The following is a 16698-nucleotide window of genomic DNA, read 5'->3' on the forward strand; positions in this document are numbered from 1 at the left end:
TTTATAAAAAAGTATTTGTAGCTTCAGTTTATCCCAATGTCTATTGAGGAGGCTATCCCTACTTCCTTTGCTTTATTTCTAGATTTCATCCGTTGCCTCACTTAGAAAGTGTGGAAAATTGGTTTCAGTTTTGTGTCTTTAAACGCAGGATAACAGAACCTGTGATGTAGCAGATTTGGAATAGCTCCCTTATTCCATAGTTTCAAAGGCAACACAGTGATGTGCAGCTATCAGAGTCAGTTTGGACACAGGCATCACTTCTGTGGAAAAAATGTATTAAAGGGAAAAAAACTGCTTGGTGAAGGGTCAGAATATGTAATGGATTAAGAATCAAAGCATGAAAACTGGAGAAAACTGAGAAAACAAAGACATGAAGCTGTATCACTGCAGCTTTCTCATCCTGTAAGGTTTTAAGTAACTAGTTTATTCTTTGACAAAAATGGCAGTAGAGATGACTCTGCTGTTGTAGTATTCTGCTCAAGTCTGCATTTGTTCACACTTTCTACCGTGTTCCTGTGAGTGTAGCTGTCACTTTTGGTTGAAACAGTTTTAGAGCTGGGCAGCACTTCTCCTGGAACCTATGCTATACTTGGGGGACCACAAATGCATTGTTGATATTTTTGCCCTCTCACTGATGTCTCATTTGGACAGTCCTGTAATTAATTTCTGTCTATTAATGCTAAAATACCCAAAAGTGATTTTTAGTAAAGATCAAGCAAAGATAACAAAACTTATTCCAGAAATAGAAACTGTTAAGAAAATGCATTTATAATTGTAACTTATATTTCGGATTTGCTTTTGATTTCTTTCAGTGGTGGAGCCTCCTTCAAATCTGGTGGCAACTCAGGTGTCCTCAAAGTCTGTTAGAATCACTTGGGATCCATCCACAAGCCAAATAACTGGCTATCGTCTGCAATTCATTCCAATGATAGCTGGGGGAAAACAACATGTATTGAGTGTGGGTCCTCAGACAACTGCTCTGAATGTTAAAGATCTCTCTCCAGACACAGAGTATCAAATTAATGTTTATGCAATGAAAGGACTGACCCCCAGTGAGCCAATAACAATAATGGAAAAAACACAACAAGTAAAAGTTCAAGTGGGTGAGTTTGGAGCCACCTTATTTTCAAATTGTAGCTCTTCATTGATGGAACCTCTGATGCTTGTTTTAATATCATACCTTTATTATTTTTGAGAAACAGCTTTGCTTAGCATAGTTTACTTTGTTTATAAGCAGTTGTGTGTGATACATGAATTACAGATATTATTGTAATGCTATGTGGCTATTGAAAATCTGTTTACAGTGGTTATTCTTTTCCTTTGCAGAATGCTCACGTGGTGTGGATGTAAAAGCTGATGTTGTGTTTTTAGTGGATGGTTCCTACAGCATTGGTATTGCCAATTTTGTTAAAGTAAGAGCCTTTTTGGAAGTGTTAGTTAAAAGCTTTGAGATATCACCTCGAAAAGTACAGATAAGTCTTGTCCAGTACAGCAGAGATCCCCATATGGAGTTTTCTTTGAACAGATACAACAGAGTGGAAGACATGATTCAGGCTATTAACACCTTCCCCTACAGAGGTGGATCTACCAACACAGGCAAAGCAATGACATATGTGAGGGAGAAAGTATTTGTTACCAGCAAAGGATCAAGACCAAACGTGCCGAGAGTAATGATTCTTATCACTGATGGAAAATCGTCAGATGCTTTTAAAGAACCTGCAATTAAGCTGAGGGATGCAGATGTAGAAATATTTGCAGTTGGTGTGAAGGATGCAGTGCGTACGGAGTTGGAAGCTATCGCATCACCTCCTGCGGACACTCATGTTTACACAGTGGAAGATTTTGATGCCTTTCAAAGAATATCATTTGAACTTACACAGTCTGTCTGCCTACGAATTGAGCAGGAACTGGCTGCTATAAGGAGAAAATGTAAGCAACTACTGTTACTTAGAGGAATGTAGAAAAAGAGGATCTGAACCAATGTTTTGTGCTTATAGCTACCTAAAGAATTTATTTTGATGAAATTGTCCATATACAAATTATAATTTTAATAACTGGGGATTTGCTTCTCATTTTCAAATGTATTAAAAGCAACAGGTGAAATTAACGGATAAATGGAAATGAAATAAAAATTGGGGAAATTTTTTACCCCACCCTTGCTAGGTACCTAAAAAGTTAATAAAATATGTGTCTATTGGAATGACCTTAGTGGATAAGCTCTGCTTTTGCACTCAGTGTTTTAAGTAAAACAGTTTCCAGAGCATTCTTTTTTAGCTCTACAAAATGAGGTGGCAAGTCTAAGCTTGTCTTTTAGATGTTCAAAGGCAATGAAGTAAGGCCAACAACTCTAGAGGGCAATTTGATTAAGTCTTAGGGTAAAATTAATGTCCCTCTGAAATGGGCTTAGACAAGACAACTTGAGACAGCAGATGCTAGGTGATAGTGATTGCAATCTAACTGTAAAGACTGAAGTGAAGCAGCACATGAAAGTCTTAACATGCATCCAAATTAGGCCAGCATGGATAATGTTTAACATTCAAAAGTTTTCTAAATGGCCAACTTTGGTCTGATAAAATTACTTATGATTAGTTGTACCCACAGTGCCCCTACCTATGCTTAGTAGGACATTAACATGACAAAGTCCCCATTGTTGAAAGCCCAGCTCTCTTTAAAATTAAACCTTTTGTTTCAGGATAGCTTTGAGGAACAAACCAGCAAAGCAGCCTTTGTTTTAGAGGGCTTGAACAGTTTTAAGATCCCCACTGACAGGGTGACTAGGCCAAGCAAAACAAGCCCAGGATGTCAGATTCGTGTCTGTGCCTCATGTCAAATTCCCCCTTTGACTTCATTCCTGAAAAAATACTACTTTTTATTTTATTTTTTTAATCTAGATCTGAAAAAAAACCCAACAATTTTTAGTTTCCATTGAGGACATAATGTTATTGCTGTTCATTGGACATACGAAATAGGGAATCCAACTTGATAATCAGATTCTAAATTAAGTTTTCATAAATTTTTTTTTTTTTTTAGATGAACTGTTTTCATTTGATCTAGAAATCACTAATTTGGTGCTTCTACTTACTGTGAATTATTTTAGGCAGCCTAGATATGATCTTCTTGAAATTTGATAGATATAAGCAAGTGTAGAAAAAAAATCTTGTGCACATGCAACAAAATATCTGTTCAATTAGAATAAATCAAATGATTGAGGAACATTTATTATTTATTTTAGAAATGTTGTGTTTAACATATTCTGGCAAGTGTGCCTCATATGCACATTTTTATTTCCATACAGCTTACGTACCTGCAAAGAACATGGTCTTTTCTGACATAACAGCAGAGAGTTTCAAAGTGAGCTGGTCTCCAGCTGGATCTGAGGTTTTGTCCTATCTCATCAAATATAAAGTAGCAGTCGGTGGAGATGAATTCATTGTTTCAGTACCAGCTTCAAGTACTAGCTCAGTTCTCACCAACTTACTACCTGAAACTACTTATGCAGTCAGTGTGATTTCTGAATATGAAGATGGTGATGGCCCTCCCTTGGATGGAGAGGAAACCACCTTAGAAGGTAAGATTCCCTACATTATTCTCAGACACAAGGGAGTCATATGTTCAAATAAGAATTTGCTTAGCTGGAGAACAGGGAAATGAACAGCCAGATAAGGCTGAGAAGCTGTATTGCAGTGCAGGATGAGAATAAACATTATTGTATCTCAATGCATCCGGTAAAAATTTAAAATTCTAATAATATGCAAGCATTAAGTTGCTAAGATTGCACTTTAATTTTTCTGAGGTTGGATGTGTTCCTCTGCTGTGTTCCTCTGCAGTGGCCTCCTTTCAAATGAAGTAGTGTGTTCTCAATATTAAAGTCCGTGGCATGAATTATTGTCAATATAGACTCAAGCTGGACTAAATGAACATTGTAGATCCTTTCCAACAGCACTATTCATTTCTATCCTATTCTAGTTAATAATTATAAGACAGATGCAGGAATGCATGCTGACCTCAATACATTTAAAGACAAATGTGTGCCTATGCAATTTTCTATGTCTATATCTAATATAACACTCATAGAAATCTTGTTCTATATACAGTAGGCTTAAAAGGCCTTGAGTTTTAGTTAACTGATTTTTTTAAATCAGAAATTCATTAGTCTGATCAAACAACTGATTCAAAACTTCCATTGATGTCAGTATGTGTTTTATGTGATCAGTGGCTGTAAATTTAAGCATGGTAGCTTTACTTTTTCTTGATAGAGTTGCCGTGATGCATTTCTCCTGATTGAAAAGAGCAGCATGACAGTAGATTTGATTTTCTATTCCAGTAGTTGAAAACTCAGTCTACTCTAAATTATGCTTTTAAAAATATTGATCTACTCTTTTTCATTATTCCATGCTGTCATTTGTGACCTTTGGTGACATAAATGGTTCCAAAGGAGAAAAAGAAACAGCATGAAGATTTGTTAATTCCTCTTTCCTCTTAAGACTGATAGAAATAAACACTTATAAAATTGCTTAGTTTGGATGTTAAGTTTGGAAGATACAGGTTTCACTGTCAGTGTGCACATTTCCATGACTGCACCAGTCAGAATATTTTGGCCACACATAATTTTCCCTTAGGAAAACAGACAAACTCTTGGCTGATAGAACATGTAGCTTGTGTGCATAAGGGACAGGAGAAGGAAAAGATTTAATAAAAATAATCTGTCTTCCCATTTGTAACTGATACTACCTTAAATAATTATTAACATTGTGATCTGATGATATCCCAGCACATCTCAGAAGAGAGAGTTCTTCTACAGCCACATAAACATCAGGAGCTCTCCATGCAGATCTAGCTAACAGTTTGAGCCAGATGGCTTTCTTGGCAATTAACTTTGGTTTCAGGCTTTTAAAGGATTTGAGGTTGAGTATCGTGTTTCTGATTAATAGAAGACAAGTTTATTTTTTTAAACAGGGATTATTAATTACTCCACTCTTAACTTTGAAGGACTATACTTATGGACTATGGATAGCAAACAACAAAAAAACAGAACTTTTTTTCCCTAAGTGACAATGCTATGTACTGCTAGGCAGTGTGCAGTACAGTAGATCTTTATGTCTGTTGGAAGAGTCGAGTCTTTTTTGCTGTGCCCACTGGGCTTATCTGAACTGCTGTACCTTTTGTCAAGGAGCAGGCTAGGTTAAAGAATTCAACACAGTTTTTTTAGTTTCTAGGATAACAAACCATTTCTTTGAGTTAGAGACTAAATTCAGAAACCTTTTTTAAAAATTAGATGCAACTCATATTGCAATGAATATTTTTTTTTCGAAAAATTCAAAGAAATAGAATTGGTTTGGTGGGGTTTTTTTGCTGTTTGTTCCATGTTTGTTCTTGCAAATAGGTTAGCTGCCTGTGTGTCGTCAGGTGTATCTGACAACTGCTGTTTTCCACCTGTAAATGGAAGGGGTGCAGAAGCAAAGGGCTGCAGCAAGGAAACTTATACCATTTGTTCTGTTAAGAAGTTTACTTGCTATGCCCAAATGTCCCTTACACAGTTCAGTTCTACTGTTACCATTAAACAGTCAGACTGTCTTAAGTTTCAGAAGCAGTTGTATAAACTGGGATGAATGTACTTTTGGAGACAACTTCATTCCACTGCTGAATGTAACAATGACCCTAAATTTTTAGAAATTACTAAAGGTGTGTGTACCCTCAAGCAATGGGAGGGCAATATAAGCAGTTTTGGTAAACTGGATGAGCGAACAGAATGGTTGACATGGTTTTGCTTCAGATACTGCTTCACTAAAAGCAAATATTTACAACTTACATGTGTATATTTTTTGAAGTTAAAGGTGCTCCTCGAAACTTAAGGATTACAGATGAAACTACTGATAGCTTTGTAGTTGGCTGGACTCCAGCTCCGGGAAATGTCCTACGGTACAGGCTTGTTTACGGACCACTTACTGGAGGAGAAAGGAGACAAGTGACTGTCTCAGCAAATGATAGGTCAACTACTCTGCAGAATTTGATCCAAGATACAAGATATGAAGTGTCTGTTGTTCCTGAGTATCAGTCTGGGCCTGGGAATTCATTGAATGGATATGCAAAAACTGATGAAGGTACATGATCAATGCTGTGAACATCGTAAGCATGAGAAAAACTCACTGCATGTTGACATATTCATACTGAAAAGAGAATAAACCACGTAGTCCATATGTATTATCCTAGATGAACAGAGAGTTATAACATTGCCCAAGCCTAGCTGAAGGACAACTTAAGACAACAGAATTTATCAAAACTGCAATATTTCAATTTAAAATATAGTATCTTGGACCTGATATGGCAAGGTAACTTGGGTGAAGGATCTACTTGTATGTTAAATTAATTGTCCTTAGGATTCTTCATATATAAATTATATACCTTTTGAGCAAATTCAGACTCTGTTTGCACTTCGTGTTGAATGTTTAACAAGAAGTTAATGAAACATTTAATTTTCTCGAGTTATCACTGTAGATTTAACGTATGTGAAAATGCATGATCCATTAACATGTATCATGCCTTATTAAACAAAATCCAGAGAGTACAGGCAGTATGACTGTCCTGATCATTGTTGAAGTTTCACTGACCAATGAAAGTCATCATCAAAAAGACCTCTTTAGGAAACCAAAACATGTTAATTTCACATTTTATTTGTCATCTTTGACTTGATTCTGAAGACAGTGACTTCAACATGGATCTTTGTTGAATCTGGACATATCTAGAGGTGCCAGTATGTATAAATGCTCCAGGACTGAGCCTGCTTTAACAGCAAAAAAAAAAATTAAGTGGACTTTATTGTGCGTTTTTGCCTAAGGAGGGTGGGGATGGGAATATACAGTCCTGATTACAGTAAAGGTACACTGTAGCAGTGTTGGTCCAGCCTATTAAAGAATTATTTTTTAGCATAAAATCCTATGTAGTGTTAGCCTAAGAGATAAACCAAGAAATTAAGCTTGCTTCAACTTGTTTTCAACATCTTTTATTTAACATGTGCAGTCCGAGGAAATCCAAGGAATTTGAGAGTTTCTGATGCTACAACATCAACAATGAAGCTGTCTTGGGGTGCTGCTCCTGGCAAAGTGCAGCAGTACTTTATAACATACACTCCAGTCGCAGGAGGCGAAACTAAGGAAGTGACTGTGAAAGGTGACACTACCTCTAAAGTGCTGAAAGGCTTGGACCAAGCCACTAGGTATGCACTGTCTGTGTCTGCCTTGTATGCCTCTGGAGCAGGAGATGCCCTTTCTGGAGAGGGAGAAACACTCGAAGGTAATTATTTATTGTTTCTGTTATTATTTATTCATTATCTGACTGAGGCTTATGGTGTCTTAAAGTGTCTTTCCAAGTTTTCTGTAGAAGTAAATATCTAAATGAAAAATAGACATAAAGACACTCTCCTACTTTACATGGACTTTCCAAATCTTCTGTCCTCAAAGAAAAAAAAGTGGGTTAAATCACTAGTTGTGGAGGTGACTGTGTCTCTTGAAAAAGCTATTGCCAGAAGCACCAACCACAACTGACTGTACTTCTACACCAGCCTCCATTAAATATTTTGTCTTATAACTATCATCTTCCAAGCTGTTTTAGTGGCATATTCTTCTTAATGTAACAGGAATAATTAATGGGGTTAAAGTATCTCATCGATTTGAAAATTTGCAGCATTTCTACAGTACTGAGTTTGAAAGATGTTCAGGGGCCATTTTTGCATCAGAGAAACAAGATGTAGTCTTAGGCATACAGAATCAAATCCTGCTTCTAACAAAGAACCTGAAGCTGACCATAAACAGAATGCTGACAAAAGTGTAAGTCAGACCCAAAGGCTTTCTTATAAGGAGGAAAGGCTGTTCTTTGACATTGAACAGATAATTTCCCAAACTAATTCTCTGTGAGCATTCTCAATGTGATCTGTAGATTGTCAGAGGATAGAGAAAGCTTTCTCGTAGGCCTTGAAAGGAAGTGTGACTGCTGTGTGCTGGCCAGGGATGCACTGCTGAAATCTGGCACTGCAGCTGTGTAGGCACCACACTTGAAAACATCTTATGGATGAATTATGTGGAATTTAGGCTTCTCTGTTGATGCTAGTCAAGTTACAGTAGGAATATTCTGATTCTCAGTTTCTCCACCAGTTCAACTTCTTGTTTATGACAAAGGTTATGAAAAAATCCAGAAAACGTATTTTAAATAGGAAAATGTAAAATCAAATAAATTTAAAAATCAGTTTCAATTATTCATCAATGTGCTGAATTCTTCCTATTAAAATGTAGGCACATGAACACTGCTGCTTGCAGCATGGGCTCCCTAGGATTCTTCTGTGATTGATGAAGAAAGGCAAATGCTTCCAGTAGGCAGATAGTCCATCTGAGATCTCATTTTTCCTTCAAACAAACATTTCTCTGTCCACTGACTATACAAGGAGTAAGTGGGAGATCTAGACACCAACTGCCTGCCTGTCCCACTGCCTGAGACCTGCTTACTCTGATGGATGCAGGTCAGAGAATCAGGCAACTTGCAGTTCATGCTGAAAGTTTCCTAACTCCATTGCTTTCACTACAAATGCAAGGTCCAAAGATCTTTTGTAAGAGAAAAGAGCCTATCTCCTGCCCAGAACATTGCTGAGATCCAGGTAAATGACATCTGGTACCAATATTCTGCCCATACCCTCCAGAAAAGCCAGAGATGATCAGGATATAATGAACTTCCCTGTTGGTGGTGGTGCTGACACTTCCTAGGTCCAACATGTTTTGGAGGGAAGAGGGAGGGTGAAAATGTAGATTTTGTGCTGTGTGGGAAAGTTTGAATTCACCTCCACACCCCAGCAGGTTCACAATACTGCAGAATATATTGGGCAAGAGTCTCTTTTATTCTTTCCCCTGAACAGGAGCTACTGTCCATCCAGGAATACAAATTTCACCCTCAGAACAAAACCAAACTGGGTCCCAAACAGGCATAGGAAGCTGACAGCCCTGCTTTCTCCTCTGTGCTATCAGTGCATAGAGGAAAGCCTCAGTCTTCCTTTGCAAATATTGAGAAGCATCTGTCTCACTGTTAAACAGATGGAATGGTTCACTTCCTTAGGGACATACCTCACATTTTAGTAAAGGTTTGACCAAGTTAGCTGTTTACATTTGGTGGAAACATTTTTATTGAGAATGTTTGCAGTAAACTTAGGAGAGCTCCTTTATTAACAAGGAGTTGTGGAGACATCAAGTATGTTTCAAATTCATAAAGTAAGCTTAGCATTTTATCCTATCATAAAACTTGAACAAAAAAAAAAATCTTTTGGGGCACTGCCTAGAGCTTCAGTTAAAACACATCCTAGAGAGAGTGGTGAATGAAATACAGTAGAATCCAAAAGCCAAAATCATCAGAAAAACAGAATTCAGTCTTAGGTACAGATTGTTTTGTCCTTTCAGTGCTCCCTGCCCTGTGTCTCCTTTGAGGGCTCTGATTCTTATTTGGACTTTCTGCATTGCTAAATTGTTAATAAGAAGAAAAACATTCTCAGCATTGGTTAAAGAGCCAAATAATTTAAAAGAATATTTGCCTCTATCTTATGAATAGGCTTATATGCAACCAGATGAAGTTTAAAATAGGTGTTGGATTTAAAAGGTCACAGAAGCATTTCTGTAAGAAATTTTGCTCTAAGCAGCTGAATTAAAACATTACATTAAAAATTCAGTGACAGATTTTTTCTTGGGATAAATATGAATAAAGGAGCATCCTATCACTCAACTGAATAACTTCGTATCCAATTCTTCAGTTGGGAGGAAACTAAATGAAAAATTAAATACCATTTTGACATGTATAGCTTTATGACTCAAGTGTAAATTCTTTGAAGATTCAGCAAGATTTGAAAATCCTATCAGGCTGCTCTTCAGAAAGCATTACTCTTCATATTAAAACTGTCTCTTAAATTTTCTTGATTAGATAAAATGTTAGTAAAAGCACTGTAGAGATGTCAATCCTTACTGGGTGATCAAAGGGAAGCAACAGAATACAAATTTCTTTTTGCATGACAGCAAAGACCTAATTCATGATATTTCCTCATGGAATATCTATCTTGTATTTCAGTAATCAGTATATCTGTGGTTCCATGGGGCAATAAAAGTACTTGAATTCGGCCAGGACTCTTTGAACATAGTCACAGATATTTTAACAGACTCTCTGACTAACAGTATGAAAGATTTTCAGAATATTTGTTGCAGCACATAAGACAGTATTTCACTGTATGGCCCTATCTTACCACAGTGAAGGATAAAATAACAAAACCTTTAAAGAAATCCAGACAATTATGAATAAAAGAGTTGCAATTTTGGAACTGAAAGGTAACATTCAAATTTCAAAGCTCAGTATAGAAGTTTACATGAAAAGAGATGTCATGCTGGCTGGGAAGCTAAAAGAAATATGGTTGGACCAGGATGAAAAGTTACATAGGTCAGTGAAGTGAATACTTGACTAATGAGTAGCTGAAATAACTTGTCTGACTGAGGCTGGAAATGGGACAGGTCTTAACTTCTGGAGAAATAAACTTATCAACAGTAATGACAAAAAAGCTGTGAAAGGAAGCATAAAAAAGTGTTTAGTATTTTAGCTAGTTTTTCCATGAGCCATGGTGTCTGAGAAACAAAATAGTGTGGTGTGTGTTTTTCATTGCCAGCAACCCAGAAAGACTGAGCACTTAAGTATTTTTCTGTATCAGGAATCCCTATGGGGCTTACTTGATGTCTTCACCATATGAACTCTCACCAAACCAATCGAGTCTGTGGTGCCATAGTTGCTCATCATATCAGGAGCTAGGCTTGAGATTGCCTTTCAAAGTGGGATGGTTACTAGTTCATGGAATTGATATGTAGCCTAAGAGGAGTGAGTTTGGGTGTAGAGAACATTTCAGCACTAATAGAAAAGTGAAAAAAGAAGAGTTGGATACAGTACCTTCTCCAACTATCTTATCGTCAAGTGGCAGGAAATGAAAAATCCAAACTCTCAGATGTTTATGGAATTTTACTGAATCACTAAATGGTCTCCTGTGATTAAGGATGTAGGCAAACATTCTTCCTACTTTCAGTAATGATTTATTTTGTTCTGCATGCAGTAGTAGAACTCATATGGGCAGTTACTCTCAGACAAGAGTATCCTTCAGCAGAGAGGAAAAAACCAGAAATTTTTAGGCTGCTCTAACCTGATCTGCATGGACATGTCTGCCCAGGAATTTATTGAAGGCCCTTCAGTTATGTTTGTTATCTCCAAAATATTTTGCAGTTAGAATTTGCCCCCTATTCCTCTGCTTTGCTCTGCATGGTAGTTTTGCAGTGTTTTGAAGTGGCTTGTTTGTTTCAGGATTCATGGGAAAATCAATCCACAGAAACCCAGGATCCATTCTGTGTACTTGATATAATTTACCATCTGGGTAATCTCAGTTTCTCCTTGTGTTTTTCTTTTTGCTAAGCATATGCTTGCCCTTATTGGTTCTCTGCATAAAACAGAGAGGGCAAATATTCCCCCAAGTAACTGTAGATAATCTCTTTTATAAACTGTTTGCATAGCTTTCTGGTCCAGCTCAAAGATAAACACATGCCAGAGGATCAGCATTTTATGAACTGTTCACAGACAACACAGTGTAGAGAGTTTAGCAAATGAGTAATCAGAAAATGACTCATTTCTGAGAGTGCTGTTCCATTACCAGGTAATTGTTATTCAGAGAGAGTAGATTTATTTCTTTTTTTTTTTTTTTTGTCTGTGTGTGTTTTTGGAGCAGGAAAAAGGAAACAACGTATTTGCTCCTTTGTTGAAGGAGTATGCTTTCCCTCTCCAGTAATCCAGATTTTAGGAAACTTAGGAAATTTTAGCCTTCTCATCTTTTATATGACCTCTTTCAGTCATTGGCTGATTTTGTCTACAGTTATGAAGTACCATCCAGAGGTGAAAATTCTGGAGCTTTATATTTCATACTGCTTTAAACATAACTGCATGTACAAAATATGTGCTGTAGAAAACTCTCCACTTTTATTCTCTCACTTTCAAAAGTGCATGGCAATCCATCACTGGGAAGCTTTGGTTGGAGCACCCCTATAAAGGTGCCATGGAAAAATTTTCCTCAGACATACTTTTTTGGCTATGATTCACCTCAGCTCACACAAAGTTGTTGAAACTGCTAAAGTAAATTAAATCAGTGAAGGCTGCCATTGGCCTTGGGGTGGAACAGGGCTTGTGACAGCTGGGGGAACTAAACAATTTGCACTGATGGTTATATTTGATGTTATGTAATACAGATTGAAGAACAAGCAAGAGGCACCCATGGAATGTCTTAGGGAAAAGTCTTTCTCTTATCTCCAAACAAACCATTTGGCTTTCAATATTTCTTGGGGTTGTATGATCTTTACATACACCAGAAATAAAATACAATGAGAAACATGGTGAAGGCAGTGAGTCTAAATGCAGCAGACAGCGGGCAGTTTGTGAGAGCTACTGTTTTTGTAATCTGTTTTTTAATAAGAGAAGTGGTTTTAAGTCTGGCAAGAATTTGATTTTCTGCCCAAATGCATGCTGTCAGATGAAAAGAACATACTGTACATTAGCTGCTAAGCAGATTAACTTTCATAAATTGCAGTCATTTTAAAGACTAAAAAATTCATTGCTAGATTAAGCAATCAATACAGAAATGCCTAATCCTAATACATGTCAAGCTGAAAAGCTTGAAAGATGAAGATCTGGTTTATGTGCCCTTTTGATGGCAGCTATATGGTTTGCAGAAAAGTTTTAAGAATATTTGAGTAACTGACTGTAATCAGGGAAGTCATTACACTTTTAAATACAAATTTCAGAGAAATTTAGGAAAAAGGCTGGTTCAATTTTTTCTCCAGAAAAATATTCCGTAATCAGGTTTCCATCTTGCTTCCACTGAGAAATTTCCAAGTATTTTCACTTATATCAATGAAGATCCTGATACCATGCTGTTGGTAAAAAAGAACAAAGTTCTTTGGCATATGTGAGGTTGCTGGTCTCCATTAGCAGAGGTGTCAGCCCATTTTGTTTCTTATCTCTGTGCTTTTTAGAATAAGCAAAAAGAGGCATATTGTATTATATTCAGGAGAGTATAAATACATTTGAGAGATAATTATGTCATTGTGTCTTCTGCTTTAGAAAGAGAATCTGTTTTTCAGTGATATAGGGCCCAAACCTTCCATCCTGTTTGAGGATTAGCTATTTGTGTTGTGAGAAGTAGGCTGTACCAAAACAAGATATGAAAAAAAGTTGTCATGACTGGATTATTTTCAGTTTGAAGTGATTTTCCATAATATGTATTTCTTATAGTTTAGGTTTGGGGATTTTGGAGGCAGGCTTGTTTTTGGTCAGAAAATGAGTAGCGGTTCTTTGCTAAATAAATGATTTGTTTTTGCAGTCTCTGTAGTTACATAAGAATGCTTTAGAAATGAATGGCCTCCTACAGACAGAACAGTACAAATTCAAGTGACATTTTCTTACAATGAGATTTTTAGCCTATCACAGGCACTTTACGTAATGGTCAGACAGCGTAGTGCTGCTTCCGTCCTGACAGAACAAGGACTCATTGTCCTCAGGAGACTTAATGCTGTATCATGCATTTTTAAAATTATACATTCCAAGATTTTTGAGTGTGACCTTTGAAACAGACTTGATAATCTGGGGAAAATTATCTTAGTTTTATCTAGGAATGTATGTATCAGAAAAAAAAAAAAACAGCGGGGGAAGGTTGAGTGAATAATAAGAAGATATTTCTTCGCAGTGTTAACTGAATAACTTGTGGAAAAGACAGATAAAATATTAAAGGGACAGAATGTGAGCACCTGTTGGCATTATCGTACATCAGGGACTCAAGAGTGCTCTGGCTAAAGTTCCTCTAACCATTGTTTTGGTTAGAACTGGTTAGAACTCTCCTGGTTGGCATCTTCTTGCCTTTCTGCAGAAGAGATCTTCTTTAACGGGGTCATGTGAGGATGCCTCTGTGTAGTAAGTCTTTGGCTTTCCCCTGCATCATGGCCACATCCCCTCTCTACTTGCCTGAGGGCTGGTTGCTAACCACTGTATGTCTTGGAGGGAGGGATATGAGCCCACCCAAGTGGTTGCCTCCTCCAGTGCTGAGGAGAGTTTGACCATTAGAATATCATCTACTATCTACTATCTAGAGTATTACCTGCTATCATCCCATCTAATACATGCACTTGGATTCTTGGCTGTGGCAATCTAGCCTGCTGACACAATGGCATCCTCCTGACACAATGGGATACTCCTGACTTTTGCCCATTGTAAACAAGGCAGGACTCAGGCCAGAACATTTTGGTCTATGCCTCTACAAGTGAAGGCTTATTTAGTTGATTCTGACATTTTAGGATGCTAGCTTACAGAAATCCTATGTTTAACTTAAATGAAACATGGCTCTGCACAAAATTTACCACTGCAGATTGATTTTGAAACCTGGTTTTAAAAAAACACATACAGAAAGTTGTTTAAAATTTGGCCCCAAATTGCATGTAAAAATCCCACTGAGATCAGCTGGAGCTGTGTAAATGTCTCTGAGGGGAAAGACCATTTGAATAAGGCCATTTGATTTTTATGAATGTCAACATTTTAATTTTAGCTGATTCAGTCTTGTGTTCAATAACAACAGTGATTGCTGGAGAGCTACGGGAAGTAAGCCAAGTGGACAGAGGGAAACTGCTTTAATATCATATTGTGTCTCTGGCACACTACAGTGGAAAAACTTAATATGGAAACTGGACATTACAGAAGTCCAGAATAGGATATAAAAGCACCTGATTGAAGGTTACCAAGTGAATTTTTGAAAGTGTGTCTGCTCTGAGCGATGGTAGAGATGTACAGGGGACTGTAGGCAGTGAAAAATGCTCTGAGCTAAAAACTGCCAAAGTGAATCTGATGGCCTGGAGCTGGTGCCTGGCCAGCTCTCCCAGGCAAGGGCTTGACCTGTCCATGCAAGCACTTTGTTTTGCTGTGTACGTACTCACCACAGCTTACAGCTGTGCTTACACCAGCTGGTTTGATGCTCCAGAGCATCAGAGGACTCATGCCTGTTAGGGAATAATTTTAATAAACCAACTCCATCCTTGTTTGCTGATGTTTTGGGGGCTGTATGAAGTGATGAACATATATTAGCTTCCATTTCCAGTCAAGGAAAAGCAGAAGTCTTTTGCTAGCCAGGCAGCACTTTTCCTTCTTATGATGTGCATTGTCTCTCCATGCTCCTTAACCATCCTGTTTAAACAAGCAGGCAAGATGTGGATGTTCAACAAGCATTTCTGAACACATTGACCAAAGAAGAAATATGAGTGTTCAGGTATTACAGTTGTAGATTTTTATGAGTGCATGAAATATAAGCAAGCTACCCAGGTATTTGGTTTTAATCCAAGGGAAGAATATTTCATAGGTGTCATTGTATGTTTGTTAGTGGCCACATTATACCATTGTTATTGTGGAGGATAAATGTGTTTCTTGATTCTGAGTGTAGCAGCTTTGATAATATTTCATGGAATCCTAACAGTTTAAGTCTTACAGTTGGACTGCATCTTAAACTTAGGTGTTCTCCTAATAATAAATTAAAAAAAAAAACCACTGTGGGAGATCAAATGAAGCAGAAAAAAGCTGTGAGTGAACTTCCACCTCACACGTGAGGTGCAAATCAAGTTAGCGTGTTATGTTGAAGAAATGTTCTCAGTTGCAGTGTAACATATAAAATGTCCAATTTCCCTTAGTAGGTAAGTTGTCTTGTCAGCAGTTTCCAACTATTTGAAGTAAAAATTTTCCATTTAGTTCTAGTGGTTTGGTAGAAATCCCAGTTCCTTTTCCCTCTTTTACCTTGACTTATAAAAAAGACATTTAGTTCCAAAGAATATTTCTTTCAAAACCAACATATTACAGTAACTGCTGTTCATTATAATCCATTCCAAACAAATTATTTTCCTCTGTTATTTAATGACCTCAATAATGACTTAATCAATAAGGGTTTTAAATAAGAAGTTATTTTTGCAGTATTTCCAACATATATCATTAGCTGTAGTATCCAAGAGTAGACTTGCAAAAAATTGTGCTGTGGTAGCAGATACTTGAATACTGAAATCATGTTGTGGCAGAGCCATGTTTTAAAGTAGCCAAAATAAAGTGACTTGTATATTTATATTACATTAAAATATGGAAAGAAAGGTTTTTATTGTGAGACATCTGTGCATTCTATCAAGTTAGGTTTTCCATATTTTTTCCATTTGGATTGACTTAATATTTTTTTTTATTGTATGAAAAAGCCAAGATTTGAGAGTAGGAGCTTAAGAGCAGACAGAAAAATTGTTGTAATTTACTTTTGAAGGCAAATCTTTTTTTCAGGCTTCCAGGAAAATTGTTATTTGGAGCTAAGATTCTGCCCTGGCTTTCATTTAAAGCAGTCACTGAATTCGGTGAGACTTCATGAAGCATGAGCTGAATTGGGCCTTTTCACTATAACTTTTTCAGTATATGCAATCACTATTGTGAAATGTTAACTGAACTTTACCAAACCCTCTGTATCTTAACCTTTATTTGAAGAGAAGATGCCATAAATTGTGTTAATTTATATTATGCGGCTAGAAATCAGTTTGAAGGGTACAATTTTAAAAACTGATGCAGAATTAGGGCAGAAAAAGAACTGTCTCCAGA

The 16698-nt window shown here is 37.0% G+C and overlaps 1 protein-coding gene across 5 annotated transcripts in view; it reads left to right on the forward strand.

The window, feature by feature from the left end:
- COL12A1 (collagen type XII alpha 1 chain) overlaps nucleotides 1-16698 on the forward strand; it is a 99285-nt gene that overhangs the window by 15089 nt on the left and 67498 nt on the right. For 4 of the 5 annotated variants that reach the window (XM_053972769.1, XM_053972770.1, XM_053972767.1 and 1 more), the window contains exons 9-13: nucleotides 813-1103; nucleotides 1327-1929; nucleotides 3296-3568; nucleotides 5829-6101; nucleotides 7018-7290. The exons of the other annotated variant lie outside the window; for it this stretch is intronic. In XM_053972769.1, coding sequence (XP_053828744.1) covers nucleotides 813-1103; nucleotides 1327-1929; nucleotides 3296-3568; nucleotides 5829-6101; nucleotides 7018-7290 — 1713 coding nt within the window. The remainder of the gene's footprint in view (nucleotides 1-812; nucleotides 1104-1326; nucleotides 1930-3295; nucleotides 3569-5828; nucleotides 6102-7017; nucleotides 7291-16698) is intronic. 5 annotated transcript variants of the gene reach the window in all.

The sequence above is a fragment of the Vidua macroura genome, chromosome 3 (genome assembly GCF_024509145.1).
Source record: "Vidua macroura isolate BioBank_ID:100142 chromosome 3, ASM2450914v1, whole genome shotgun sequence".
NCBI lineage: Eukaryota > Metazoa > Chordata > Aves > Passeriformes > Viduidae > Vidua > Vidua macroura.